This window comes from Chanodichthys erythropterus, chromosome 7, assembly GCF_024489055.1.
Source record: "Chanodichthys erythropterus isolate Z2021 chromosome 7, ASM2448905v1, whole genome shotgun sequence".
In the NCBI taxonomy this organism is placed as follows: domain Eukaryota; kingdom Metazoa; phylum Chordata; class Actinopteri; order Cypriniformes; family Xenocyprididae; genus Chanodichthys; species Chanodichthys erythropterus.
The window spans coordinates 8396222-8422707 of NC_090227.1; the positions used below are offsets into that span (position 1 = coordinate 8396222).

The 26486-nt window shown below is 39.0% G+C and overlaps 1 protein-coding gene across 1 annotated transcript; it reads right to left on the reverse strand.

Annotated features, from left to right (window-relative positions):
- Positions 1-2611: 2611 nt before the first annotated feature.
- Positions 2612-25208, reverse strand: baz1b (bromodomain adjacent to zinc finger domain, 1B). The gene is made up of 18 exons (XM_067389745.1): positions 24507-25208; positions 22321-22437; positions 19218-19362; positions 18847-19039; positions 18321-18640; positions 18056-18244; positions 15209-16733; positions 13403-13705; positions 12953-13073; positions 12604-12702; positions 12281-12458; positions 11961-12146; positions 10620-10767; positions 9298-9445; positions 8948-9054; positions 8442-8710; positions 7978-8084; positions 2612-5046 (listed from the first exon to the last, which is right to left on the reverse strand). Exons 1-18 carry the CDS (start codon positions 24623-24625, stop codon positions 4365-4367), a joined length of 4956 nt encoding a protein of 1651 aa, XP_067245846.1. The 5' UTR covers positions 24626-25208; the 3' UTR covers positions 2612-4364.
- Positions 25209-26486: the final 1278 nt, after the last annotated feature.

A 26486-nucleotide genomic window follows, 5' to 3' on the forward strand; every position in this document is an offset into this window, starting at 1 on the left:
TCAAGCGTGTGTGGTGGGCGGCAACCAGGTGTACAATGACAAGTGTGTCTTGCCTACAGTCAAGCATGGTGGTGGGAGTGTCATGGTCTTGGTCTGCATGAGTGCTGCCGGCACTGGGGAGCTACAGTTCATTAAGGGAACCATGAATGCCAACAGAGCATGATCCCCTCCCTTCGGAGACTGGGCTGCAGGGCAGTATTCCAACATGATAACCCCAAATACACCTCCAAGATGACCACTGCCTTGCTAAAGAAGCTGAGGGTAAAGGTGATGGACTGGCCAATCATGTCTCCAGACCTAAACCCCATTGAGCATCTGTGGGGCATCCTCAAATGGAAGGTGGAGGAGCACAAGATCTATAACATCCACCATCTCCGTGATGTCGTCATGGAGGAGTGGAAGAGGACTCCAGTGGCAACCCGTGAAGCTCTGGTGAACTCCATGCCCAAGAGGGTTAAGGCAGTGCTGGGAAATAATGGCCACACAAAATATTGACACTTAGGGGTGTACTCACTTTTGTGGCCAGCGGTTTAGACATTAATGGCTGTGTGTTGAGTTATTTTGAGGGGACAGCAAATTTACATGTATACAAGTTGTACACTCACTATTTTACATAATACTGTAACCTTGTTTCTGCAGCGATTTTCAGCATTTTTTCTAGAACATCCGATGTTTAAGTTTTATGTGCGAAAGTCACATAAACCATGCAAAATCTGTAGCTTGAAATGGATTTGTAAATAAAATCACATTTCATGTGCCATGCAGTTCTAAATCTGATCTGATTTTAATTGTACACTGTAAAAAATTGCCGTGATTTTAACAGTAAAAGACTGTAAAAATGCTGCGGTGAAAAACTGTTAATTGGTTTACAGAAAGTTTCCGTACTATGTACGGTGAATAACTGTAATAGATCTAATGGTACATTTAATGTAATTTTACAGTAAAATACCGTTAAATTCAGTTTTTGAAAGTGAAAAATAATTCATTGTAAAATTTACAGTGAAAAACCGTAAATTGACATTCCCACAATTCCCTGCATGACACTTCACATTTGATATATTTTTGTTGAAATAACAGTTTCTTCTTAGTTTTTCTAATTTTTTTCTAATCAGTTATGTACATTAGGGTTTTATGTAATAATGTTAAATTATTTATTTATTTGTTTAATGTTGTTAAATGAATGTTTATTGCATTTTTAAAAATGCATGCATGTTACCACGATGGTGTTTAGTGTGTGTGAATGACCTTCTATATGTTAGTGTTGTCCTCCTCAGCTTGTGGAAAATCTGCTTGTGATGAACTTTGATTCATCATGAGACCCTTATCACCACTGTGTTTGGTGACTGTCAGTGTATTATAAAGGTACAAAACAGATATTAGTACTTCATTAGGTTGGTAAATTAACATTATATCAGTTAATGAAATATGTTATTTTACCGTAAATTTTACTGGGATTTTTTTTTAGTGTACTGAAATCCAATGTTAAATATACATATTTAAAATGTAAAATTCACATTTAACTCCGTAAGTATGTTTACGGTTTGATGTAATTTTTACAGTATTGTTCTGGTAACCACAGCTGCCAGTATTTTTCCGTAGAAACAGCGGGATTTTTTTTACAGTGTATATGCAAAAAAATCAGATGTGGACTAACAGTCTGAACCTAGCCTTAGGGTGTTCCATTTAAACCCATCGCAAGGGTTCCACCAATTGTGGGCACTCGTGCAGCGTATTGACGTACATCCAAGTGAACAAGACAGAGGGAAGTTAGCAAGGGAAGGGGCATAGAAAAGATTTAGAACCTGTTACATTTAATTTTCACAACACAAAAAAAAAAAAAAAAAAAAACTTGTTTCGTAGGAACTAAGTAACTTTATAATCAATATGGCTGTCGGAAATCGAATACTTCACTACTATGTAGTAGGTGAAAACCAGTATGAGTGTGTTCAAATTCACAGTACTTAAAAAGAGTAGGCAAAAAGTATGTGGATGACCTACTACTGGTGACATTCTGAAGTGCACATCTGATGGACAATATACAATCCCATGAGGCCACAGGAAAGGATTTGTCAATAAAAGTGTGAAGCGACAACTGACGCTGGTAGGTCACATGATAACATGGCGAATGTAGCACATCCAGATTACATTCATACTATATAAAATATACACTTTTTTTAGCACTCAAAGCAAGTACTTCTTACAAGTACCTACTTCAAGAGAGTATGCAATTTCAGACACAGCCTTTATCTCAACTCATCCAACATTTTGTATGAATCTCTTTCTACCGAGTCTACTGCAAATGATTTGGTTATCACAAAATATGTAGGATGCTACTTTAAAATTCAGCAAAAATTAGGTATCTTAAACCGCATCATAACGGGAATAACCTTGTTGAAAGCACAACCATGATGCCTTAAATCACAGATTTTGAAACAAAGCCCAACTATGAAGTTATATCAATATTTTTAAGTCTCAGGTGAGAAAAAAAAAAAAAAACAGGGTATAAGAGACCATGACAAATCTTGGACATTGTACAATGTTTTATTAAAAAGTAAAGAAATTACACAAAAGAGGGTCCCCAAAAACTACCAGGCCCTCCCTCCCTGCCCCTTTCTTTTATATAACACAAGATTTTACAGCTGGCAGTGATTCTGAAGGGGTCTTTAAAAAAAATAAAAAAACCTGAATGAATGAATGAAGTCTTAGGAAATCTGTGGGTGCAAAAAAGGGTAAGGATGTCCTTAAAGTTTAGTTTCCCTACCAGGTCCTGGAGCTATAAATACATATGAAAACGGCTTTGACCACCACTAGTACCTCCTGAAAGCCACCTAGTAACTGAAAGAAAGCATTTACACCCGTGAGACAACTTGCTTTCCAAGCCTGAGAATCTTAGGGGTACATACCACAGTTTCAGTCCATGTTTTACTCATGGATCTTGAAAACAACAGGCCATTCGATGGTTAATATGCTGTTAAGTTACAAAAAAAAAAAAAAAAAAAGTATACAAAGAAATAGTGATGTCAAACCCAAAGAACAAAGAAATCAAGACGTAAATTATGTGACCTTGCTTCTGAAGATTAAATTGAGCCTAATCCAGATGGGGGGAATTTAAAGCAGAAATCTCCATTAAAAATTAGTTGTTTTTTTTTTAAATTCCAGAATAGAGCCCTGAGCAGCACATCTGCTATGAACAAACATACCTATTTTAACTTCCGTGGCTACGATCAAAAACCAAAATAAAGTCAGAGCTTATTATTTACATAGTAATATAAAAGGAAAGACAATTATGGTACTTCTGATGAATAGATTATATACTCATACACTGAACCAATCTGTGCCCATTAGATACTAGAATTTCACTTGAGTGTCTCCAGAAACAACATTCACATCTGATTTTACCATCTTGATTTCAGGTTCAGTTCATCGCCGCAAAGATTTTTAGGGGGAATATAACATTCAAACGTCAGTTTAACACCAAGGGGACCTTTTCTTTAGAAGACCACTGTAGTAGAGTGCCACCTACTGGTTTCCAGGGAATAAGAGCAGCATGAGGCTTTGCAGGAATCACTAGATGCCAATAGGCTAATAAACAGAATCAGTGATCTCGTGCTTTTCAAAAACAGAAGTAGTTTAACCAAACTTAAGGATGACAGTTTTTATTGTAAAACAGCCAAAATAATAAATGACTAAAGAAAAGTAACAATTGGTGGCACATTCAAAAAATAAAGACTTTTAGATCATCGTCATACCACCATGGGGGTTTAGTGCCAATTAAACAGCTCTCATGAGACAGAAAACAAATCAGTTTCATTGAAAGAGCCTAGTTCTGGACGGTCACCAGTTAATTCATTTGAAAATCTGCATGAAGGTCTACAGATTCAGGGTTTCATTCTGGACCACTTTATAACATTTACAGGTCAGCTTCTGCAGAGGAACCTCCCAAGTCATCAAAATGAGACCTGGCTTGGGTGGTATTTGCAACCTAATTACAATTTTTTGGGGATATGGGGGGGGGGGGGTTCTTTTTTTACTTTTTTTTTTTTTTACTTTTGCTTTTTAGGTCAAATATCAAATGAAAAAAAAAAAGTCTTAAGAGCTCAAAGAGATGACATCTCATTTTCAATGCAAATCTTTAGTTTGAAAAACCAAGTGTCACCATTATTAATCAACTTACAAATATAAATCAGTTTTCTCCAATATTAACATAAAAACTTCCAAAAAGTAAAATAAACAGAAACATCTACATCGGGGTGAAAAAGGGTTCTGTCCGATATGCAGCGGGTATGGGGTGGCCCGTTTCCCGTTTCTGATTAATAAGGAGGTGGTACGAAAACAAATACAAAGATCACAAAGCACCCAGGTCTTCATGAGCGTTTGAACCTCTTGGAATGCCGCTGGCCGCCCGAGTCCTCGTCGCTGCTGGCCTCGTCCTTGTCGTCCGTCACACCTCGTGGTGTCCGTCTCAATCCAGTTCTCCTGCTGTCCCTCTCATTGTCGCTTTCCTGCTCTCGATAATCTTTCCGACTCGTCCGCTTGCTCTTCCTTCTCACAGTCTCCTCTTCCTCGTCGTCATCATCATCCTCCTCCTCCTCCTCCTCGCTTTCACTGTCAGCTTGGTTCCGTTGTCTGTTGCTCTGTCTGGCCTTCCTCCGTCCCGAAACTTCCTCATCTTCCTTCTGTCTGGATGTGGCTCTTTGCTTCCCATTCTGTATCTTCTTCCTTGCCTTGACCTCTTCTTCGTCGTCATCCTCTTCAGAGGGAGTGGCTGGGCGTTTGCGCGTTCGGCGGCGCAGATAGCCGACCCCAGGGAGGCTCTTCTGCAGGAGTTCGACAAATGCCTGCTCTGTGCGTGCCATGCAGGTCAGGACGTTGCTTTCAGGCTGATTGTATTCCTCTGCATTTGAGAAGATGAGTTTCAAGTCCTCGAGGAAATCACTAGCGCTGTGGTACTGGGAGGATTTGAACTTGTCCTGCATGGTGGCGAAGTCCATCGGGTTGCTGATGATATCCTGATAATCCTCTGCCTCTTCAGCGGACACAGGTTCCCTGGATGAGGAGAAGAGAAAGCACAGGAATGTGTTATGCCACATCTACTTTCAATTAACTCCTCCATTAAACTGCTTTGGTGTGGGCCAGGGGTCTCATTTATAAAGCGTGCGTACGCACAAAACGGGGCTGGAAGCGTGCGTACGCCAGTTCCCGCGCAAAGGTTGGGATTTATAAAAACAAACTTGACGGGAGAATGTGCGCACCTTTAAGCAAACTTTGAGCCGTGCGTACGCACATTCTGGAGACAAAGTGATATGAATTGAGATAGTAGATGTGCTACTTTCGATCACTTTTCCAGTGACACGCTGTTTTATGACAGCGAGGAGCGCTGGGAGCACAATAGTTCCTCTTTAAACTAAACTGCAGATGTTATGACAAAATATTTTTTCGAGAATGACGATCAGTGATGAACACTTAACTTAGATATTATGGAAGACACTGCTGGATTCGGTGGTCAAACAGTCCGTTGTCCAGTTTGAATAGGTCAAATGATAATATCTTACTGTACAGCCACAGCAGCAGGAGGTGTTGATGTCGTGTGAAGGATCTTCAAACTATTACCATTTGAAGGATATATTTTGAGGAAAACGGTAAGATTTGCATGTTTTCTTTTTAAAATACTTTGTCAGTGACGCGCTGAGTCAGACAATTGTATTTACACTGCAATAAATAAGTAGTCCGATCTGTTTCCAGTAAAAATAGCCTATAAACTTCCTAAAAGATATGTTCACCTCATCAGCAAAACTGCACAAATTTGAATTGTTTAAAACTATTAAAATACTATCTGGCCAGTGGAAATTAATGAATCATCTCTATCCTAAAACCTTTATCTGAAGTATTTATACAATTTTATTTTTATGGATATTTTGATATATTTATTCTAAAACAAAGAGGATATTGGATGATCTTTATCAATATAATGTGTGGCACAAATGGCATTTATAGGCCATATCTAATATTTTCCAATGTCTTGTACCTTTGACAGTGTTAACCATGGTGTCACGTGGTTGGGAACGTGTATGGAAATGATATGCAGATGAGGTTATGCATAGTAAAACTAGGCGTCGTAAGCTCCATATATGGTTATTTCGGGGAGGAGACAGAGTGGAAATGCACGTACGCACAATCCTCCGCTGACTGGGATCGCATTCCGCTGACGTACGCATGGTTTTATAAATCTGATTTTTTTTTGTGCGTACGCAGAATCTAGCTTTTGCGCGTACGTACACTTTTAGTAGGGATCCTACGCGCAGTTTTATAAATGAGACCCAGGATGATTCATTTTGAACCTTGTCATATGTATCACTGCCACAGGTAAATGATGCATATCACTAAATAGTAATTAGGCTTGTCAATATGCCAAATTGCTTATATATATATATATATATACACACACATACATACATATTAGGGGTGCAACGGTTCAGATTACTCATGGTTCGGTTTGTATCACGGTTTTGGTATGCATCGGTATGGTCAGTATGTGCTATGTTCCATAAAAAAATAATAATAATAAAAAAAAGCTAATTGTCAAATAAAAAAGAAAATGAAAACAAATAATCTAACTACAAGAAACAGCACCAATAAATACATGAGAGCTAAGATACAAATAAAATAATGCTTTACAGGTTTTTCAGCTATCTAACAGCTTTCAGGTACAGAAATTGAATGAAAACAAATATAAAGTAACACTGCACAAACTTCTTTGATTAAATTAAAGATTAAACATTATTGAAGTTCCAAAAGCTTCTAAGTCAAGACTAATGAGTAATTTCTTCAACTTATGTTGTTTGATTAACATTAAAACACAGCAAAAATATTACTGTCCCTCCTTACTCCTATCCCTTTAAAACATAATTCAAAGATCCAGTACACTGATACTGACACATGCATTGTCTGTCTCAATTTTGTGTGAATCTGTCCATTCAGATGCCAGACCTGAAAGAGAATTTGCACGAGAGTATTTGAGCACTGTGACACAGCTTTACGCATGCGCTTCAGATAAGTACACACACAAATCTTACAGCGCTCTCGAGTTTTCTTTTGCGTCTTACCGTTGACTGTTTAAATTGGCAAGGTTAAAATGAGTTTAGTTTAAACACTGATAGCAATGTGAGCTGTTCATGTCTCACACCCGGGTGACGACGGCGTAAATGACTGGTCATAGAGTATTCGGCACATCATTGAAATTTTCTTTGCTAACAACGACTGTTTTGTGCATGTTCTTTTGGATCATCGCTGTTGTAACGTATTGGGAAGCCAGAATGCGTATCCATGGACAAAAACACACGTTAGCTGAATCCGTCTGCCTGTTTACACATTGTTGTTTTCAACAAACCATATTATAGATGCGTCGTCAGGTTTCGGGATGAACCGCGGAGTAAGCACGTGCCGAACCATGGATGGAGAACTGAACGGTTCGATTTTTTTTTACCGAGAACCTATTCACCCCTAATACATATCTCCTACTTCTTTATATAAAGTTGAATATAAAAGTACGTCCAACAAATGCGTATAGTATACTCGCATATGGCGATATATATATACACACTACACAGCATACGCAAAATGTAAGTTAAATTATCGCCCAGCTCCAATCTGCTAAATGCAATTAATAGGGATATAAGATATTAGATATGAAGATAAACATTCATAATGTGATTCTTTGTAAAGCTGCTCTGAAACAATGCGAGTATAGATATATGTAGGGTTACGTTAACGATAATATAAAAGCCTATACCAGCTACCACCTAAAAAAAAAAGAATAAATGAAAACAGTTGCAGTTTATAAAGGTAAATATTAGCTATTTACCTACAAGTATAAGTCTATTAAAAAGTTATGACAATATGATTCATTGTGACTGTCTTAATACACAATTAGATTTGTTAATCACAGATAATGTCTTTAGAATATTTGTAAGGGTGTACCTAAAGGGCCAGCTGTAGCGGTATTTCATGAGCTTCTGAAGGATCTCCTCACATTTCTCCAACTCAACAGCTTGTTTCTTCGATATTGGCTTAGAGCTCTGTCGGACCTGCGCAAGATCAAAAACACTTAAGAATATGGTGCTTTCATGTTCATAGACATTCATATGGCTATATTGGTATAGTGACTAATTCTTAATGTGCATATACTTGCACTGTTTTTTTTTTTTGCCTCAACACACCCCGTATTATGTTTAACGAACAAATTGTTCTTTTTCACCAGTACTTTTTAATGATTCAGCTGAACCCATCTGCAAAGCATTTGTAAATCAGTTGCCTTCAAAAATTTAACAATTTTCAAGATCTACACAGTACAGTTAACTAAAATTTACTACAAACAGTAAAATGTTGCACATGGGAACAATATTGAACATAGACCTCACTTCCACATGTTTCGTTTTACTCACCAGCTCATCGATGTCAGCGGGGTTGATCGGTGCGGGTCGTGATTTAGGTGATTGTTTGGAAGCAGGCTTGGGAGAAGGTTTAGGATCTGGTTTAGAAGGTTTAGGATCTGGTTTAGAAGGTTTGGGATCTGGTTTAGAAGCAGATCTGAGAGCAGGTTTGGGATCTGGCCTGGAAGCAGATCTGGCACTAGGAGGCGAATGCTTCTTCTGTGGTTGTTTACTCTGCACTTTGGGCTTTAAAGACGTCTTTACCTTTTTCCTAGGCCTCACTGTGACAACCAAACACAGACAAAACTAGAGTTTGTGCCCATACTTAAAAGACAAAGTTTCAAGAACTTGAGCATGACATGATGCTACAGTACATTTGATAGACAAGGTAGTTCATCTCCTTTTCCCCAAAATATTAATGAGAAAAAAAAAAAAAAAGTATGAGAACATCAATACAAATTCATGAAGCATTAAATCATTACTTTGTATTGGTTCTCAAAGCTCTCAGTGACACTCACAGCTGTGGCCCGTGTCCCTGTGTTCTTCTTCTGATTCGTCCTCCTCAGAGTCTTCTTCATCTTCCTCCTCTGAATCCTCATCTTCCTCAGTGTCCTCATTATAGTTTCTGCACATGCGTAGTTGTGTAAATTATTTATGAGAAACTTTGAGCATAGAAAATAAAGCTATGTTTGGCTGATACTCATGTTCATTTTAACAGAGAAAACAAACTTTCAAACAAATTCTTCAAAGACATTTCAGCAAACCCTGCACGACTAGAGCTTATTAACAGTGGTGACGCTAAAAGAAAGAAAAAAAAAAAAAACAATACTACACACACATTGCAAAGTGTGTAAATTCTAGTGCTTACCTGCCCCTGGAGCTGCGTCGGGCAGTGGTTGGCTGACAAGCTGGGCAGAGCCATTCACCCGCCGGTATACGGTATAATGCCGGCCGCAGACAGAACAGGTGGAAGGCTTTATTACACTCATCACACAGAATCAACTTATCATCCTCTCCTACAGAGAAAGACATTCATAAACCAGATCAATTACATATTAAATCTTCCTGTTTCCATGCAGTACTTGCTCTTGTGTGCAGCTCACATTACAGCAACAGGTGCTGTTTAAATCTTAGACATTCTCTTTGGTCATTCAGTCCCTTGTGTTTTTCCAATTCATACTCTAAAGGTGTGAAGTCAAATTCCCTTTGGCTGTGTGAGTTTGAAGGTCATTTGTTTCACATACAGTAGTGTTTCCCACAGGTTTTTGTGAGACTATGGCAGGAAGACCTTGAACTTTCTTTTAGGGGTGCACCCCCTAAAATTTTGTACATTTTAGTTAAATGAATAAAATGAGCTATCAAATTAAACAAATAACAATAAAAAAAAAAAGTCTTGTACATTTTTTTTAGTTGTAAGAGTAATCCTGACTGCACTGTAAAAAAAAAAATATATATAAATAATTTATTAATTTGAAAAAAAGTGTTATATTAAATTTTACTTTACAGTAGCAACATTACAATACTTAATAATGACACCATTGTGTCATTCTGTGAATGAAAAAGCATAACTGGCGCACACTGCGTTCCCAAATCAGTGTTAAACTCACGGCACAAAGCACTGGATCATGAACCACACATGTAGCTGAACCCATCAGACTATATACTTCAAATCATTGTTTTTTTGTGCGATTTCAATGCTTTGCCAAAGCAATGGCGGAAAACACAACGTCACAATTTTTATGCTATTATGAGAAGTGTTTATTTTCATTATGAAACTATGGTGGGTCACCACATTCTAAGTACCTGAACAGTACCTTTAAAAATGTTGGGTACACTTGAAATTAGTTTTGCAGACCAATATGAACATAATATAATATAAAACTAAAATGGATCTAAATCATAATGTTAGATGAATTAGACTGGATAGAGAAGCAAAAGCACACGTGAACTCATTTAATACCATTTAAAAAGCATCCTAGGATGCAGCTCCTAAAGTGGGTTGAGAGGATGTCCAGAGCTGGAATCTAATGGCAACTTTGAAAATGCCGAAATGTTTAACATTTTTTGATAACTACATAATTCACATTGTAATAGGTCAATTCATAGCTTTGATGACTTAGTCCAAACTTTTGCCACTGTATTTAATATATAAAATTACACTTCACACCATTTGATCTACAGATGTCTCACCTTTCCTGCGGCACACTTTACAGCGAGCGTTCTCCGCAGACATGTCCCACTTGATGCAGGCGTCCAGCATGCCGAGCAGCACATGCATGCGAGAAAAAGTCTGAGCTTCACGGACAGCAGTCTTCCACTTCTCCACCGCCGTGGCTACCTAGAAATTCGATATGCACAAGTTTAGTGTAGTTTGAACATTATATACATGCACATACACTACAATACATACACTACTTTTAAACACTACAGGTTAGTTCACCCAAAAATTAACAAACTGCCAATAACTCACCCTCATGTCATAATAAACCAGTAAGAATTTCATTCATCTTCGAGATTGACAGTCTACGCAACTATCACTTTGTCGCTTCAATAAGTTCATAAAGAGATGGAGCGGTTTAGTTCAAAATTCAGATCAAATTTAAACTTTTATAAACATATAATCATTGATGAACAAACATATAAGCTCAACCGTACATGCTTTGATGCGCGAGAACAAACCTCATGGTTTCTTGTGGAAGCTCAAATGTGCTGCGTAACACGAAAATGAACCTCATTGATTCTCGCATGTCAAGCAAACATGCTTGAGCTTCCGTTTAACATATCTCAAGTGTGAGTTGATGAATGTTTATATGTGAATAAAAGCTTAACTTTAACCTGTTCATCACATAAAGATAGAGTGTCTCCAAAACATTTGGACTAAACCACTCGATTATTATGGATTATTTTTACGATCTCTTTATGAATTTTTTTTGAAGAATCAAAGTGTCAGTTGCGTAGCTGTCAATGGAGGGACCGAGATCTCTCAGATTTCAATAATACATCTTCATTTGTGTTCTGAAGATCAATGAAAGTCTTATGGAATTGGAATGACACGAGGGTGATTTTAATTTTTGTGTGAAATTCATTTTATTCAGCAAGGATTAAATTGCTTAAAAGTGACTGAAATAAAAATTAAATGCTGTTTTTTTCCCCCTCAACTTTCCATTATTAATGTAATAATGTATCATGATCCTTTAGAACTCATTCTAATAATGGAAATCAAGTAACATGATGCTGAAAATTGAAATTTTGCTTTGTCATCACAGGAATAGAATTACATTTAAAATATATATAGAATAAATATTTTAATTTGTAATTTCACAATATCTTATTCTATTTTTATTGGTTCTAATGCATGGAATTTGTTTCTTTTTCCTTGATTTCGATGTGCTTCAATCAACGACTGCAATGTTTTTAACTTTTTAAATATAAGAAATCGTTTTGTATATATTTTGCTATGTTATTGAGAATCATGAAATCAATTACCGAAATGAAGTATCAGGAAACCCTATTGAGCACGAGCACACTCACCCTGGCCTCTTCAGCCAATCTCTTCTGATCATCCACCTCCTCTGCTGTCGTACTCTCCTCTCCACCAGTCTTCTTTTTCTTCTTCTGTTTGGGTGCCATGAAGCCCTGCAGGAACTTCTTGATCACGCTCTCTTGCAGGGTGATCACACACTCTCCAAAATCCTGCAGTTTCTCCAAGTTCTGCACCTGAAAACACAAGTGAGGGGTCAGGAAGGTTCAAAGTGGTGGAGATATCCCGGCTGGGCAGAACATTGAACAAAATCTTGGTTTTTGGGATGGTAATGGTTCCACCCTCGCTACATGCTCTTAAGGTTTCTCACCCTCTCCTCAAACTCAGAAGTGTCCTCCATGTATCCCAGGCCTCCTTTCTGCAGACGAGAGGCTACCTCGATAATGTCAGTACGCAAGAATTTAAGCAGCTCCTGGTATCCATCGCAGATCTTTAGGCCTGGGTTACCTTTTTTCGTCAGATGGATGGAATGCAAGATTTCCTGGTAACTATATATATATATATATATATATATATAAAAGAAACAAACAAAACATCTGAAGTCATCCATTTTTACTGGGATTGAAAGCAAGTTGTGAAAATGTTGCTTACAGGAGGAAGGAGATGTGTGCGTGTGTGTATATATACACTCACTTGACCTGCAGTCTGAGTTTGAGTTCGCTCTCTCTTACTCCCTGAGAGTGAAGACTCTCTATTAGTTCATCAAGGTCTTTTGGTGTATCACACACAAACCTGGGAAAACAATTTAAGAACAAGCATTTGTTTTGCCGCCCAATGCTGATATCCTGACATATGTCATGCCATGTCTTAATTAATGTTTAACTTTGCATAACTGTATATCTTTATTAAAAATTCATTTTAGCTCATTTTAGACCTTTTTCTTCTTGGAAGCCTTTCCTCTCAAGCAATGCATACAAAAATTACTTAAAGGCTGATTTCCCAGACATCAACGATACAGCTGGGAATTTGCAAGAACACTTACCAGAGGTTTTGGCCTTGTTTGGGCACAGTGGTCTCAATACAAGTCTCTGGCACTGGTGCCCCCTGCTGGCCATTTTCATTAGAAGTGCTGACTATGCTACCCTCATCCTCTTTCTCTCCATCTGAGAAGGCAAGAAACAGACAATTTCAAACATACTGCCTTCAATGTAAGTAACATTATTCTGTAAATTATACATTTATATATTTGATCTGTGATTTTTTTTTCTACCCCAAACAGACAAACCATCATTTTACATGGATTGTATTGAATACAATGGTTAAGTAGAAGTTTGTACCAAAAACCAAGAAATCTGTGGTTTCTGTGAACAGATGATCTAACAGAAAACATAGTCTATTAGGTTTTATGCGGCTAATATTTAAATTATACCAAGAAGTCTGGTCATTAACACGTTTACAATAAAGTATTTAGAATGTGCACAGGAAGACTAACCTTCTGTCTCCTCCTCTTTCTTCACCTCTTCCTTCACCTCTTCATCTTCCTCTGTCGACACCGGCTCCTCTTCAGGAGGAAGAGTGAACGTGTAGTCTATACTCTCATGAACCCACCCCTTTTCAATATACAGCCCAGGAACCACATCAGAGAACAGCCAATACCGGTTGTGATTGCGGTCAGTACCCAGCGGTGTTTTCCTCATCACCAGCTTTGCTTTAGTGACAGCATCCTGGAAGGCTTTCTCTGCTGCAGCTTTCTGCCTCCTTATTCGCTCCTCCTCTGCTTCCTTCTCCATACGCTCTGCAAGGGATACAGACATGATACATTTTAAATTTGTAATTATTTAATATATTTTCCATCATGACATGAAACCCCTGTGGTACCATCATAAAGCTCTAGGGGGTTTGCAGACAGTTGGTTAATAAAACTGGACCTAAAAAAGCATCCATTTCACATTTAACATGTTGCTCTTTTTATTTACCCTATTCTGAACCCTGATCCTAACCCTGGTACGCACTAAACAAGCAGACCAAGACCTCTGAAAAGATGGGTCTCTGTCCTCTTCCAATCAAACTCTGCTGCAGTTCGACCGAAATATAAATGCAACATGGACCAAAGACATCTAAATTAACAAAAAACAGGATGTAATGTCACAAGATGCGACCTTAAATAGGACAGAATGCACAAGCATACTTGTTTTTTCCAGTCATAGGAGCTATGTTGTCCATTAAGTCCAGAACAAGAGTCAAAAATGACGTCTCATCACAGCAGATCTTCATTTGTGTGCAACAGAGGGATTCCTGCCAGTGTTTTGACTCCTTTACACATTTTATAATCTCTTCGATAAATACCATCATATGTATCATTCTCCCCAAAAATACCATCATATGTACACAACAACAAGCACATTTAGCCCAGAACTCAGCGGTGTTTTGGATATTTGTTAAGTTCTGTCGCAAAACTTTTTTTTTTTTTTTTTGAATGACAGTGTGAACGCTAAGTGAACCAGGACTAAATGTGTCGTTTTCTTTTTGTGGTCCGGACGAAACAGAACCAAACTTCAATCGTGAACACACCCTTACTTTCCTCTTTTGTTTGCTACTGGTTTTATTTCATTATTCTCTCAAAGGATTAGTTCACTTTCAAATTAAAATTTCCTGATAATTTACTCACCCCCATGTCATCCAAGATGTTCATGTCTTTCTTTCTTCAGTCGAAAAGAAATTAAAGGTTTTTGATGAAAACATTCCAGGATTATTCTCCTTATAGTGGACTTTAACGGACCCCAAACAGTTGAAGGTCAAAATTACAGTTTCAGTGCAGCTTCAAAGGGCTTTAAATGATACCAGACGAGGAGTAAGGCTCTTATCTAGCGAAACGATTGACCAAAAAAAAAAAACAACAAAAAAAAACTTTTTTGCAATGCTTGCATTGCAAGCGCTTCTGCCAGACCACCTTCCGTATTCTTCAAAAAGCTTACGTTGTATGTCCTACACCTTCCCTATTCAACGTTTTTCCGTAATTTGAATACGGAAGGCGTTCTGGCGGAAGCTAGATATTTGACTTCTTAACTTGTTTAAAATTTCTTTGATTGTGTTCATCAGAAAGAAGAAAGTCATATACACCTAGGATGGCTTGAGGGTGAGTAAAGCTTGGGCTAATTTTCATTTGAAAGTGAATTAATCCTTTAAACTTATTTTTTTCCCCCTCACTCTTTACAGGTTTCTGGAATATCACTCTTCATCCTCATCTTTTTAACCTAATTTCTGACACTCTCATTTTTCTTTTTTACTCATCTCTTACCTTTGTTTTGCCGTTCCTGTTCTTCCTTTTCCTTCTTGGCCTGAATGGACATCAAGCGTCTGCTTTTCACTGTGCTAATCATGTCCTCCGGCTCTGGCTCCACTTTTGGGGGGACCTTAGGCGTCTCTTTTTTCACGTTTGAATCCTTCCTCCTATCTGCTCTCATTAGAACATCTCCATTGCCATCGGTTTTTGCCTCCATCTGCTCTTTCCGTTTTTGCTTCTCTGCCCTCTTACGTTCATTCACTTCTTTGAGCGTAGCGAGCCGCTCCTTCCACAGCTCAGCTGATCGCTGCTGCATGGCCTCCACATGATCCTCCACCGAATAGGTCATGAGGATACGATGAGACAGCGCCACCAGCAGGCTGACCTTCTCCTGAGGGGTCAGTTCAAACACCTCTGATGTCTCAAGCTTTTCCAAGAACTCGCTGCTCACCACTTCGTCGTAGCCCCCTCCAGGCTGCCAGCCATCTGAGCCACGGGCACTCTCCTCCTCATGTGCATCCGATGGCCGCAAACACAGGCGCACCAGCTCGGATACGGAGTGCATCGTGAGAGGAATCTCGGATAACGGCATGTCCAGTTCACTGTAACCTTCCGCCAGCTCATCTTGCAGAAGCGTTTGCAGCAGAACCACCAGTACACGGTTCAAGTAGAGAAAACCTGCCTTGTCTCCAGCTACAGCCTCCATTAGAGCGATGGAGGTGATGGGATACTGGTCATCAGGCATCAGGAGGCTGGAGTAGCAGTGAAGGAACTCCACTACCATGGCTATGTCACCAAAGAGGGCGTTGGGAAGCCCCTCGGGCATGTCGAACAAACGAAATGTTGGCAAGCTCTTGCCTTCGAGCTCCTGGTCTTCATAACGGCGCGACATCTCTCGCCTCATCTGCATCTCCTTCTCTCTACGCTCTTTGGCTTTCTCACGCAGCTTCTGCTTGACTTCCTGGCGCTTCTGACGCAGAACATCCTGTTTCTCCTCCTCGGTCATGAGGGCCCATCGGCGTTTTTGCTCAAGAATTTCCCAGCGCTTCTGCACCAGCTCTTTCAGCTCCTCAGGAAGTCTTCCACGATCCTCTGCGGACAGCGTTTTTGCTGCCTTGGACACCAATGTGGACAGAGCGGTCTTCTTGTCTTCTTTGCCTTTATTCTCCTTGTAAAACCGAAGGAGATGCAAGGCCATGGGCGGAAACGGTTTTCCCAGCTTAGCGGAGCCAGTACTCGAACTTCGCCCTCGCTTTTTTGGGCTAACTGGAGCAGGTGGGCTTTTAGCAAGATCCAAAAGGGTCATCTGCTTCATTTTGGGTTTCTTGGTGCTTCCAGTGCTTTTCTCATCCTTTTTGGAGAGCTTCTGGCCATTGGGAGTTTTGGTGACTCCACTCTTGCGGCTCTTTCTGGGATCAGTGGATTTTTTGTCTCCGTGTTTTTTGTTCGTTTTTGGGGTGCTGAGGATGTTTTCCCCATCAGATTTCTTGGATGTACCTGAGTTTTTCATTTTTAAAGGTGATCCATTAACTTTCTTCAGCTGAACAAAAGAAAATATGAAAAAATTATTCAAATATATACAAATATTAATAAATACACATAACTCAAACTGGCAGTCCCATTAAAAAAAAATATAAGATGTACTTCAGTCATCTCATAGACAAAAGGATGGTATAAAAGCTGTTCCAAAGCAACTAGTAGGGATTTTTCAGAAATATTATCAATCCATTATTGATCGATTAGTCGTTAACATTAGTACCACAAAATGCATGCAGAGAACTCTAAATTCGTCTACATTGTAGCAACGGCTGCAACAGTACGTGTACAAGTAATTGTAAAAAAAAAAAAAAAAAAAACGCATTTGTCATTGAATCATTCAAGTGAGTCGTTCAAAACAAATAATTCAAATAAATGCTTTTTAAATACACTGCATTTAACTGTCAAAATTTCTAGTAAATTACATTTTTGTTAAGTTGTCCATTCAGAATCTTGATCTCCATTTTAAACAAAAAAAAAAAAAAACATCAAGATACTCAATTTATTCAGAATCATGAAACTCTAGTACAAATTGACACAAATGAGTATGTGGTTGTATCAGACATGAAATATTCAGCACGCAAGCTCTAATGTAAATTAACACAAACTCTAACATTAGATTATTTTCATAGTAGTGGTCGATATTTGCCTTTTTTAAATTATTGGGATCAGCTGACAAGTTTTAGTTCAGACAATGTGTCTGAAGATTTTATTTCGACAGTGCTGAGAACACCAGCGCCTGAACGTCCAAGCTCCCATTCTCCATCTTCACAAGTTTACTGTCTTTGTTTAACAGTTCTGTCAGTCAAACTATGCTGCACTATATCCAGTTGGCCACGTTCATTGCATGTGTTATGTAAATTTAGCGCTACCTAATTTGAAAAAAAAAAAAAAAAAATATTCCCAGTGCACAGACTTACCGGATTACTGCTACAAATATTATTGCCTCATTGTCATTATATATGTATTTTAAGTCATTTTATAGGCTTAGGTCTTTGTTTGGGTCTATTTTTATTACCACAAAAAATATACGATATAAATCTACTGATTACTCGATTACCAAAATAATTGATAGTGACAGGCCATGTGCAAACTAACATGGCGGGTAGATTTCAGGTAGTTGATGACATAGCTAACAAGTTTGTAAATTATTTGTAAACAAAATAAGAGCGATACATCTGTCATACAGCACTATTGTGGCTGCGTTGTGTCATGAGACAATCATGAAACATCCCCATGGAAATAAGATGATATGTTCTAAAATAACTTGCCTTCAAAAAAAATTAAAAATTACATTTATATTAAAAAAAAAAAACTCAAACATACCTGCACATGACACCAGAGGGTTGGGCTGAGAGGTATGTTCTGGGAGTCTTTTTTCTTTTTCTTCTTTTCCCCTTTTACGTTTACTCCCTCACTGTCTGTTCCCGTCTCTCCAGTCTTCAGCTTCTTACTGGGTTTACCTTCCGGTGAACTCATGCTTTTCCTCTTAGTAGATGGATTTTCTGCTAGAAACTAAACAGAAAGAAAAATTTAATATAATAATTTATGAAAACACTTCTTTCTAAAGCATATCATACATGCATCCCACCTTGTGAGGGTCGAGTAAAAAGTCACTGAATTTGCTCGGCAGGTTGAATTTTTTCACCAACTCGTCCTCCACCACCCAGGGGGCGCTCTCTCCTGAGCCTAACCTCAGAGCATAGTGTCTGATGAAGTAGCGCATGATTTCTTTGTTGGGAGGCCGCTCCGTTCTGAACAGGCTGTCTACGGGGACGTCGCTGATTACTTTGTCCTCATTGAGAAGTTTGACGTCATACTTGTGGGGCAGAAATTTGGGCATGACCCATTTCTTCTTTTCTTCTTTCATACTGGTTGGGAGTTTTCTTGGTGAGCGACGGGCCCTATCAGCTACAGAAAAAATAAAATTCATGCAAAAAGTATTGCTATTCAATTTTTAATTCACCCTGGTTTATTCAGGGTTTAATGTATATAGCAGTAATTAGTGACAAAAATAGCATTATAAACTAATACAATTCCTGGTCAGAATATTATTTTGTATTTTTGAATATACTGAAAGACATCATGAATTAATATGAAGAGCAGATAAGTCTTACAGAGACTCTCTCTCCTGCTCTCCTCCTCTTTGGACTGAGGCTCCTTCTTCAGGTTCTCCTGACTGGCATTCTCTTTATCACTGGATGGAGAATCACAAGCTCCTTCCATCTTTTTCTCCACATTTTCTTCCGGAGGATTCTCAAGCGGATGAATCTTTACCACTTTGACACGCAAACTCTTATCCTTGCCAACCTTAAGGGGAGAGCGACAGAATTATCATTTCACATCCATAAAAAGGGAACAGAAGAGAAGGAGAATGGCAGAAAATAAATTTGCACAAAACCCAATTTTTCACAGAAATAGACAAATTCCAATGGACAAAAGTCCCACCCTACATACAAGGGTCAAAATATTAAATCCATGTTCATACCAAGAAGTCGCACTCCTCGCCCACAGCATACTTGGTGAGAATCTCCACCCAGACCAGATCCACAAGCTTATCGAGAGATACTGTGTTATGGTGCACAATCTCCAAAACGGGTTTCTCAAACCACACTGGATACTCCTCTTGAAGCCTGCAAAATATGAACCCATTTAATATGGTAACATAAGTAAACAAATCATTCACTCAACATAACTTGCAAACTTTGTGAAAATTTGCCACAAAATTTGATGAGAAATTCTCCTGCCTGTATTGACATTTTTAAATGATTTGACAGCCCTTCAAATTCATGATTTGCAACTTTGTATTGATAACCAGTGCAGAACTTGACAATAAGGAGGACCGTCTGATGGCCAGAGTGAAAGACACTCAGGGGTGCGCTTCCCAAAAGCATCGTTAGCCAACTAACATCAAGTTCCGTCGTTACTTACATGGTTTAACGATTTGGTGTTTCCCGAAACCATTGTTCAAATGAACATTCGCAAACTGCATCGCAAACTTGTGTGGTTGGAACGATCTCTCTCAAGCTGTGGTTAGAAGCATAGTTTCTTGTTTTTAATGACATGGGGACTTAATAAATCGTTATCTTTAGCGGAATAAGCAAGCTGACATTAAGTACAATGTATATATTTTATTTCGAATATTTTAGTTTGTCAAGAGATTTAAAGCTCCGTTTTTGGAGAGTGCGCATGTGCGTACGTGCTCTAGTACGTCAGAAACATTTGATTCAATCTGCAAATAAAAGCAAAATAACTGAGGAAAATGAGAATTAGTCATCTAATGCCATGTCCGTCATTTATAGCAGAAATTCTAGCATCAATTCGATCTCAAATGGATTCATTTAAAGAAGTTATTAGGCACCACCCGCATGATGTCATTCACCAACGTGGTTGAATGACAAGTTTGTGACAATACGGTTTCGGGAAACTGTCGTGACTAGCTAGTTGATTTGTTCAACGATGCATCGCACTATGGTAGTTCAGCAGCTTTTCAACAGTTTTTGTCACTGGCTCAATTTCCTACCTGAATACTACTGTTGAACCTAACCGAAAACATAAAGCACAGTTTATTGGATCTTTGTTTTATTGTATTCATTAGTGCTACTTCTTGAAGTTTGTTTATTTTTTCTTATTTTATTACTGATGGTTTATTGGTCTTTAATGTTTGAACTTTATATTAGTTTGGCTAGAAGTTTTTGCTGTGGTATCAGAATTGTGAAGTTTCACTGAAATGCATCTAAAATGTTGGTGTCATGACAACCCTATTTATCAGAACACAAGGTTAAATGGGTCAAAAACTTTATTTTATGTCAGGTGATGATGTCATCGACACTTTCCCACTTGAAGAAAAAGACTGTGCTAAAAGTGAACTGTGTCAACCTCCTTGATTTAACTAACAGATATGGACTAAAAGCTAAACAGCACCACCTTGATTTAATTTTATGAAATTTTACTTAATGAAATAAAAGATTATGTAATAAAAACCTTGTAAAGGCCCCTGTTGTCATTTGAAAGTAGTTTAGGATAATGCCTTATGGATTTATTTGGGGAGGATGTGTGTTAAAACCAGTGATGCTCATTTGAAAACAAAACAACTTCATACTCTTCGTGGCCAGCAGAGGGAGATGAGAAACAGGGGACTGAAGAATCAACAGTAAAAATAGCTTCCAAAACATGTTGACCATTAAAGCAGCATAACACTCTATATGGTCTGTACTGCAAACTCTTGTGAATGTAAGCGTGTCTGGTCACATAAGCAGCTTACGAGACTAAACTGCTTTCTCTCTCTCTCTCACATACACAAACTAATACAGAACTCTGAATGAATGTCAGATGAGCAGATCAGAAGCAGAGCATTTCTCTACACTTCTGCTGAAAATTCAATCAATAACACATTCTCTTATTAGAAGGGGTGTGTGTGTGGGGGGGGGGGGGGGGCGGGTGGAGACAGCACAAGGGCACCAATGAAGTAGCAGAGGCATGGTCATATGACACTCCCTCGACACAAAAGCCAGTCAATGGTTCACTTTACAAGTTTTCTGCTATATACAGCAGACATGCTGGAAAATAAAGGGATGCAACACCCAATGAATTTCTGTCCGTGCCTTTAACAATTCCTGATTAACATTAAGTCATTTTTAAGTAACAATTTTAAGTCATTAAAATATTTTAGAGCCAAGTACAGGCATTTTTGAATAGAGTTAAGAATTGGTAAGATACATTTCTGTGAATCGGTTCAAACTGTCTGCTCAATCAATTCTCCAATTACTTTCTTAAATGAAAGATTTCTATGACACTTCTAAGCCTGGAAATCACAATTTAAAGTTACAATATTTCCAGGTGTTCCATGATCTGAAACAGCGGCACACATTACGTAATTGCTTTGGAAAGGTGACGGGTGACGTAGGCGGAAGTACCATGGTAGGGTGAAAATCTCCATCTCATCTCCATCTCCTCCAACTTCAAAATCGTCCAACATAGTTGTTTTACCTTTTTTTTGTAAAGGCCATTTGACTTAGTCTTTGCACGTTTGCTTTGTAGACACTGGGTCGGCTCTTCCGCCTACGTCACACGTGCCCTTTCCAACGTGATTACATAATCGCAAAGCTAGTACAAAATGAGCATTTGTGGTTAAAAAGTATATACATTTTTATTTTAGAAATTGACTGATCGTTTCACTAGATAAGACCACTTTTCCTCATTTGGGATCGTGTAGAGCTCTTTGAAGCTGCACTGAAACTGCAATTTGGACGTTTACGTTTTTTTTTTTTGTCGGACAAAAGACACAAACATCTTGGATGACACGGGGGTGAGTAAATTATCAGGAAATTTTCATTCTGAAGTCAACTAATCCTTTAAACCCAATGAGCTGCTTACCTAGTCAGCATTTCTGCCTCAGATAACAAATGTGAGGTGCCAATGGCAGCTCACTACATATTTAAAGACAGCCAAAAATGCCCAGATAATCTCCAAATATAGATAAATACTAAATCCAGAAAAAAAAGATTTTGAGAAGGACTGAATTAGTGGAGGACCAATGACTGAATGATGCTCCGAGTTCATTCATGCATGCACTCGTTTTTATTACTTACAGCTCCGTGACCTCCTGTTCCTCTTCCCAAGCCTCCTTATGTGTGAGCTGGCTGCTGCCAGTGCTTTTGCATGTCCATATCCGCTCTCCATACCTGCGCAGTCGGGCTTCATACTCTCTGAACAAAAGGGTTAAGGACAAACACACTTCAACATTACATCACTTCCAGCTCTTCTGGAACTTCTGAAGTCTCAAGCAGCATTCACTTCTAAAGCAGAGCTGATCAAGCGGTGTCAGCACTGCCATCCGTTCTCTATGAGAGAGACTCGTTCATAAATAATGCATGCAGCACAGCAGCTCAATAATTAAAGGGCCAGCAGCAGCAGACCCTGCCTGAACATTTTCATATGTAAATTTGCAATTAAGTACAGGCAGCAAAAGAGAAGAGCCTGAAAAAAATTGATATTACAGGCCCTCTGAAAGAGTAAAACAATTTCAGAGGCAAGATAAAAACTTGTGCAGAAAATATTTTGAATGAATACGCTGATTCCTTATGCTCAGAATCTTCCTGAAGCAGTGCTTTGAAATCGGCCATCACTAAATAAGTCATTTTGTTTTTTTGGCGCACCAAAAATATTCTTGTCGCTTTATAATATTAATATTGAACCACTGTACTCACATGAACTGATTTAAATACGTTTAGTACCTTTATGGATCTTGAGAGAGAAAATGTCATTGCTGGCTATGGAGGCCTCACTGAGCCATCAGATTTCAACAAAAATATCTTAATTTGTGTTCCGAAGATTAACGAAGTTCTTACGGGGGTGGAATGGCATGAGGGTGAGTAATTAATTACATTATTTTCATTTTTGGGAGAACTAACCCTTTAATTAGACAAGCAAAACCTAAATGGCAGATGCTGATCTCAATACGTCCAAATATTGTATTATTAATCAACATATAACCTCATGAATCTATTAATCTATCACATCATCTGAATGCTAGAGCCTCAAAACCTTACATGTTTCAAACACTAATTCGGCAAATCTAGGACATAAAACAGGTAAATTGACTATTTTCTGGTGCTGGACCTACAGAAACAAGTGTAAAGTTCAAGCACGTGATTAAAACTCTAAAACGAGTCAGAAAGACAGTTTTCAATTAGTATAAGCTAGCAATTAAACTGCCCTCCATCCTAGGGCCTTCTCCCCGAAGCCCCGCCCTCCATAGACAGGTCAGCCAATCCGATGTCACAAACGCCGAACGCAAGAGAGATTGAGAGGCAGTGAGAGTTTCTGATTGGCTAGTTTTCTGATTCCGTAACACATGCGGGTCAGGGTCACATTCATTTTTTATTCTGTTTACAGAAACAGGTGTGGTTCGTCAGGAAACCTGCTACAGTGACATCTGTCAAATAACAGATTTGGTCTATAAATAAAACACTCTTACCCGAATTAAAGATTTATATTTGAGCAAATATCTAGTCAGATTTACAAAAACATCAAATAGCACACAAAAATGCATTTAACAGCATAAATCAAACGGACTAATATAGTAATACCGCGGTAGCTGAAGCCCTGAAGTTCAGCTCTACTCATCTTGTCAGTCACGACTAAATTCACGTGGCGTGCGGTGAACATTTCGCGCGCAAACGACCTCGCGCAGCAGCTGCACACGAACTCGCACTTCTTTCCCCTCCAGTAGCAGCCCGAGCTGAAACTATTTATACAATCATAACCACACACTCCCAGCATACAGATAACTATCACAGTCTCAATCTATAAACTCACGTCACGCATATCCCTGAACCGTAAAGGAGAGCGCGCGACTGTTACACAAGATTGAGTCATGGCAGTTTGGATGAGAAACTGTTAAGCCAGACGTCACACAAGCACTGTGCGTCCTGGAGCTAGCTCGCTAACACTAGCTCGCTCTAAAATGCACACAGGACAACAACAACCTCTCAATAACATGAATTTCACCAGTCAAAACCAGACAAATATAGCATTCAGCCCTGCCTTAAAAGTTTAACCGTGGATGAGCTAAACGTCATGGTCACCTTTAGCAGGTTAGCGTTACAATGAGATGCAGCGCGCGAGATGAAAACAATAATAAACGCTTAAATGTGCGCACGGTGCTCGTACGCGCTCAGAATCCGCGTGGAAACGACAGCTCGAGGCTCTTACGGGCACGCGTTTGTATGTTCGGTGCATGCAAGTGGATGGTGGAGGCAGCGAGAAAGGATACTCTTTGTTCCTGAAGGCCTCTTTAGTGTGCTCGATGGTGAACACCTCCTCTCCTGGGCCCGGCGGCTCCGACAGCGGCTTAACCAACGGGTACGGCTTCCGGCCTAGCAACGGTGCCATCGCGTGCGGGCTCCGGTGGTCCTGGATGTGTCGGCAAAGTGAACTACTGAACTAACCCGCCGCTCAATCTCAGCTTAAACTGAATATGGAGTGAAATCCGCGCGTCTCAGCGGCGTAGCATGGAGGTTAGGCTAGCGCGCGCTGCTGTGTTCACTTTTTATGAAGCGCGTGAAAACAAAACCAAACCAAACAACGGCTTTACTGGTCAGTTACATCTCCTGTGGGAAATCCATTGGTTTGGGTGAGCCGGTGGGGTCATGATGAGATGGTTGAAAAGAGCGTAAGAAGCGAGCGGAAGCTCCTCCTGTGTGCCGGGGATGGAAGCGCGAAAGGCGGCCCGTCAGAGCTGGTATGGCGGGCTTTCTTATGCCGCTCAGGTCCGTGTTGCTGACGATTCTCCAGGCCAAAGCGACGTACCAATCCCTTTCCCGTAGCGACTATAGACCGCGTAGATACTGCTTTGAGGGACGTGCTGCTTACATAAACAAACAACAGGGTTTATAGCTGATTGAAAAATGGCGGGAGTTCCTGCTACACCGGCAACATTCCGTACAACCTCAAAACTCCGTTACCCCGGTAGCAAGCAGCGACGCAAGAATAAGTCCCACCCATCATCTACAACTATTGGTTCTAAAAAAACTACGACAACGAATGAGGTATTTCATTGGTCGCCTGAACTGTCAGTTATACTACTCCATCTTTTGACAAAGGAACACCCCTCCAATCATATATATAAGGAGTGTTTGGAAGCGTGGCTAGAGGTCAGTTTGTGGTAAATTTGTAGATAATTTCAAAATGACAGTATGCAATTTGGTTTTCGCATTATTTTATTTTTTGTAAGAACATACTTTATAAAGCCTAATGCCTAGCGTTTAGCAGAATGGAGCAACGGTTTGAGAATTTAAATAGAGACAATAGAGCGTGCACACGACACTTTTGATCCAATTAAAGAGACGGCCTTGATTAAAATGTTAATGCCACTCTTGGCAGTGGAGACAGTGTACTATATCGTCTTATATTCTTTTTTAAGGCAACATATTAAATAATAAAGCATTGTCTTAAGCATATAATAACACTAAATTTTACTTTAATCACTCTATTGAAAATGTTATCATTATTTGAAACCAATATTGAAACTTAAAGGGTTAGTTCACCCAAAAATGAAAACAATGTCATTAATTACTCACCCTCATGTCGTTCTACACCCGTGAGACCTTTGTTCATCTTCGGACCACAAATTAAGATATTTTTGGTGAAATACGATGGCTCAGTGAGGCCTGCGTAGCCAGCAATGACATTTCCTCTCTCAAGATCCATTAATGTACTAAAAACATATTTAAATCAGTTCATGTGAGTACAGTGGTTCAATATTAATATTATAAAGTGACGAGAATATTTTTTGTGCCCCAAAAAAAACTAAATAACGACTTTTTAACAATATCTAGTGATTGCTGATTTCAAAACACTGCTCCGGAGCGTTATGAATCTTTTGAGTTGAATTAGTGATTTGGATCGCGTGTCAAACCACCAGACAGCTGAAATCAGGTGACTTTAGCGCTCTGAACCGCTGATTCGATTCATAAAGCTCCAAAGATTAATGAAGCAGTGTTTTGAAATCGACCATCATTAGATACTGTTAAAAAGTCGTTATTTTGGTTTTTGGCGCACAAAAAATATTCTCATCACTTTATAATATTAAGGCAGAACCAATGTACTTACATGAGCTGATTTAAATATGTTTTGGTACCTTTATGGATCTTAAGAGAGGAAGTACCATTGCTGTCTATGCAGGCCTCACTGAGCCATCGGATTTCAACAAAAATATCTTTAATTTGTGTTCTGAAGATGAACAAAGGTCTTA

What these genes read in the sequence shown, in the direction of transcription:
- baz1b (XM_067389745.1), bottom strand. Translation starts at nt 24,625, where the DNA reads ATGGCACCGTTGCTAGGCCGGAAGCCGTACCCGTTGGTTAAGCCGCTG. An exon ending in GATTGGCTGAAGAGGCCAGG is followed by an intron (nt 10,768 to 11,960) that starts GTGAGTGTGCTC and finishes TCGAATTTCTAG; the next exon opens with GTAGCCACGGCGGTGGAGAA. An exon ending in CGCTACAGCTGGCCCTTTAG is followed by an intron (nt 5,047 to 7,977) that starts GTACACCCTTAC and finishes CTCCTCATCCAG; the next exon opens with GGAACCTGTGTCCGCTGAAG.